Raw genomic sequence first — 2,500 nt, 5'->3', positions numbered from 1 at the left:
CCTCGTGTTTGGTGACGATCCCGAACGAGGCTTTGACCGCCACGGAGTCCGATCCGTCGATGTTGAATCCCACGTCGTGGATCAGGTGGTTCCCCAGTTTACCGTTCACTGCCACGTCCGATTTGTCTTCGTAGTTCAGGAGCTGATAGGAGGACACGCCTATAGGTGAAGAATACACACGTTCAACGGGCTCTGTGCACACTTCAACGGGCTCCGTGCACACTTCAACGGGCTCTGTGCACACTTCAACGGGCTCTGTGCACACTTCAACGGGCTCTGTGCACACTTCAACGGGCTCTGTGCACACTTCAACGGGCTCTGTGCACAACGGGCTCTGTGCACACTTCAACGGGCTCTGTGCACACTTCAACGGGCTCTGTGCACAACGGGCTCTGTGCACACTTCAACGGGCTCTGTGCACACTTCAACGGGCTCTGTGCACAACGGGCTCTGTGCACACTTCAACGGGCTCTGTGCACAACGGGCTCTGTGCACACTTCAACGGGCTCTGTGCACACTTCAACGGGCTCTGTGCACAACGGGCTCTGTGCACACTTCAACGGGCTCTGTGCACACTTCAACGGGCTCTGTGCACAACGGGCTCTGTGCACACTTCAACGGGCTCTGTGCACACTTCAACGGGCTCTGTGCACAACGGGCTCTGTGCACACTTCAACGGGCTCTGTGCACACTTCAACGGGCTCTGTGCACAACGGGCTCTGTGCACACTTCAACGGGCTCTGTGCACACTTCAACGGGCTCTGTGCACACTTCAACGGGCTCTGTGCACACTTCAACGGGCTCTGTGCACACTTCAACGGGCTCTGTGCACACTTCAACTTCAAGTTGGAGACCATGTGGGGTTCAGTGTCTTGCCCAAGGACACTTCGACATGTGGACAGGAGGAGGAGGAGCCGGGATTCAAACTGCCGACCCAACGGACCATTAGATCATGAAAATCTACAAATTAACAACTGATGTTGTCAAACAATTGTAGTGGAGTAAAAGTAAAAGTAAGTAAGATTTTACTCTGAGATGTAGTAGAAGTAAAAGTACTGAAGATTGGAAATACTTATACTAAACGTATTAAAATTGTACTTTTATAAGTAAAACAAAAAGTTTAAAACACACCTTTCCTGTCTGTGACCTCTATTATATGGATAAGGGAATAGCAGTTGAGGAAAGTTCTGTCAAGCAATAAGACACATTTTAAGAGACTAAGAGGAGACCAAAATCAATAGGGTTAGTATAGTCCATATTATTATTATTATTATTATTATTATTTTATATTATGACACATAGTTTAAGTACATGTGCCCACATCAATAAACAACAAATGTACAGTATGAAAACTACACAGAGAAATACAGGAACTCTCACAGATTGCTATCACGACGTTAAGACTAAGGTGAAACATCACATTGTAACTGTATACCCGTGTAGCCTAAAACTAGACGAATTCTATGGCCACATTTTAATGTCAAATTATCACTATATAGGCCAGTGGTTCTCAACCACTGGTCCGGGGACCCCTGAGAGGGTTCCAGGTGGTCCGGGGACCACCGGTGATCCCTCAGAGGGTTCCAGGTGGTCCCCAGCTACATTATGGAGAGTATACAAATGGACCCCTGTAGATCTTAACATGAAACCAAATGGACCCTTAAGCCATTTGGTTTAGTTAAATTATTGTTAAAAAAAAATGTCATCAACGTTTGCCTGTTATCTCTCCTAATGACACCACATACTGTAGATACTGTAGATATACTGTAGATACAGCGTTGAAAGGTGGACACAATCTTATCCAAAGATAACAAAATATTCTAGGTTTAGGTTTTGATCAAATGGTGGTTCCGTGGCTCAAATGCAGAACAAATATGGGACCTTGATATGACAAAGGTTGAAAACTAGAGATGTGCGATAGATTAGATTATTGAAATTACGACCGATACCCGATTATTATTATGATTATTTGCAGGGTCATATCGGGCGATACAGATGAGTACAAAAACGCTAATCCACGCCTTTGTTTTTTCTCGGCTTGACTACTGCAATGCACTTTTTTCAGGACTGCCTAAGAAAACAACTGACAGTTTACAACTTGTCCAAAATGCAGCAGCCAGAGTTTTAACTAGAACTAAGATGAGTGAACATTACTCCAGTTTTGGCATCACTGCACTGGCTTCCGGTTGTTTTTAGGATTGATTTTAAAATGATTTTACTTGTCTATAAAGCTCTCAATGGTCTCGCACCTTCCTACCTACATGACTGCCTGCCTAAATATGTCCCAAAGGTCTTCCACTGCTGGCCTGCTCGCTTTGCCAAAAAAAAATGGCAACTAAAAAATACGGGGAAGCAGCTTTTTGCTTCTACGGGCCGTCGGCGTGGAACAAACTCCCACTGTACCTTCGACAGGCAGCCTCTGTAGTTTAACAAACTCCCACTGTACCTTCGACAGGCAGCCTCTGTAGTTTAACAAACTCCCACTGTACCTTCGACAGGC

General features: G+C 45.6%; 1 protein-coding gene across 1 annotated transcript in view; it reads right to left on the bottom strand.

The window, feature by feature from the left end:
* The window catches only part of pjvk (pejvakin), a gene marked incomplete at both ends in the record, with an annotated part of 12,339 nt that overhangs the window by 7,877 nt on the left and 1,962 nt on the right, over positions 1-2,500 (bottom strand). The window contains one exon of the mRNA XM_080758099.1: positions 1-159. This exon is cut by the window's left edge and continues 37 nt beyond it. Within this exon, the coding sequence (XP_080614225.1) occupies positions 1-159 (159 nt within the window). The remainder of the gene's footprint in view (positions 160-2,500) is intronic.

This window comes from Protomyctophum bolini (assembly GCF_963924005.1).
Source record: "Protomyctophum bolini genome assembly, chromosome: 24".
In the NCBI taxonomy this organism is placed as follows: Eukaryota; Metazoa; Chordata; class Actinopteri; order Myctophiformes; family Myctophidae; genus Protomyctophum; species Protomyctophum bolini.
This window is presented reverse-complemented; position numbering and strand designations above follow the sequence as displayed.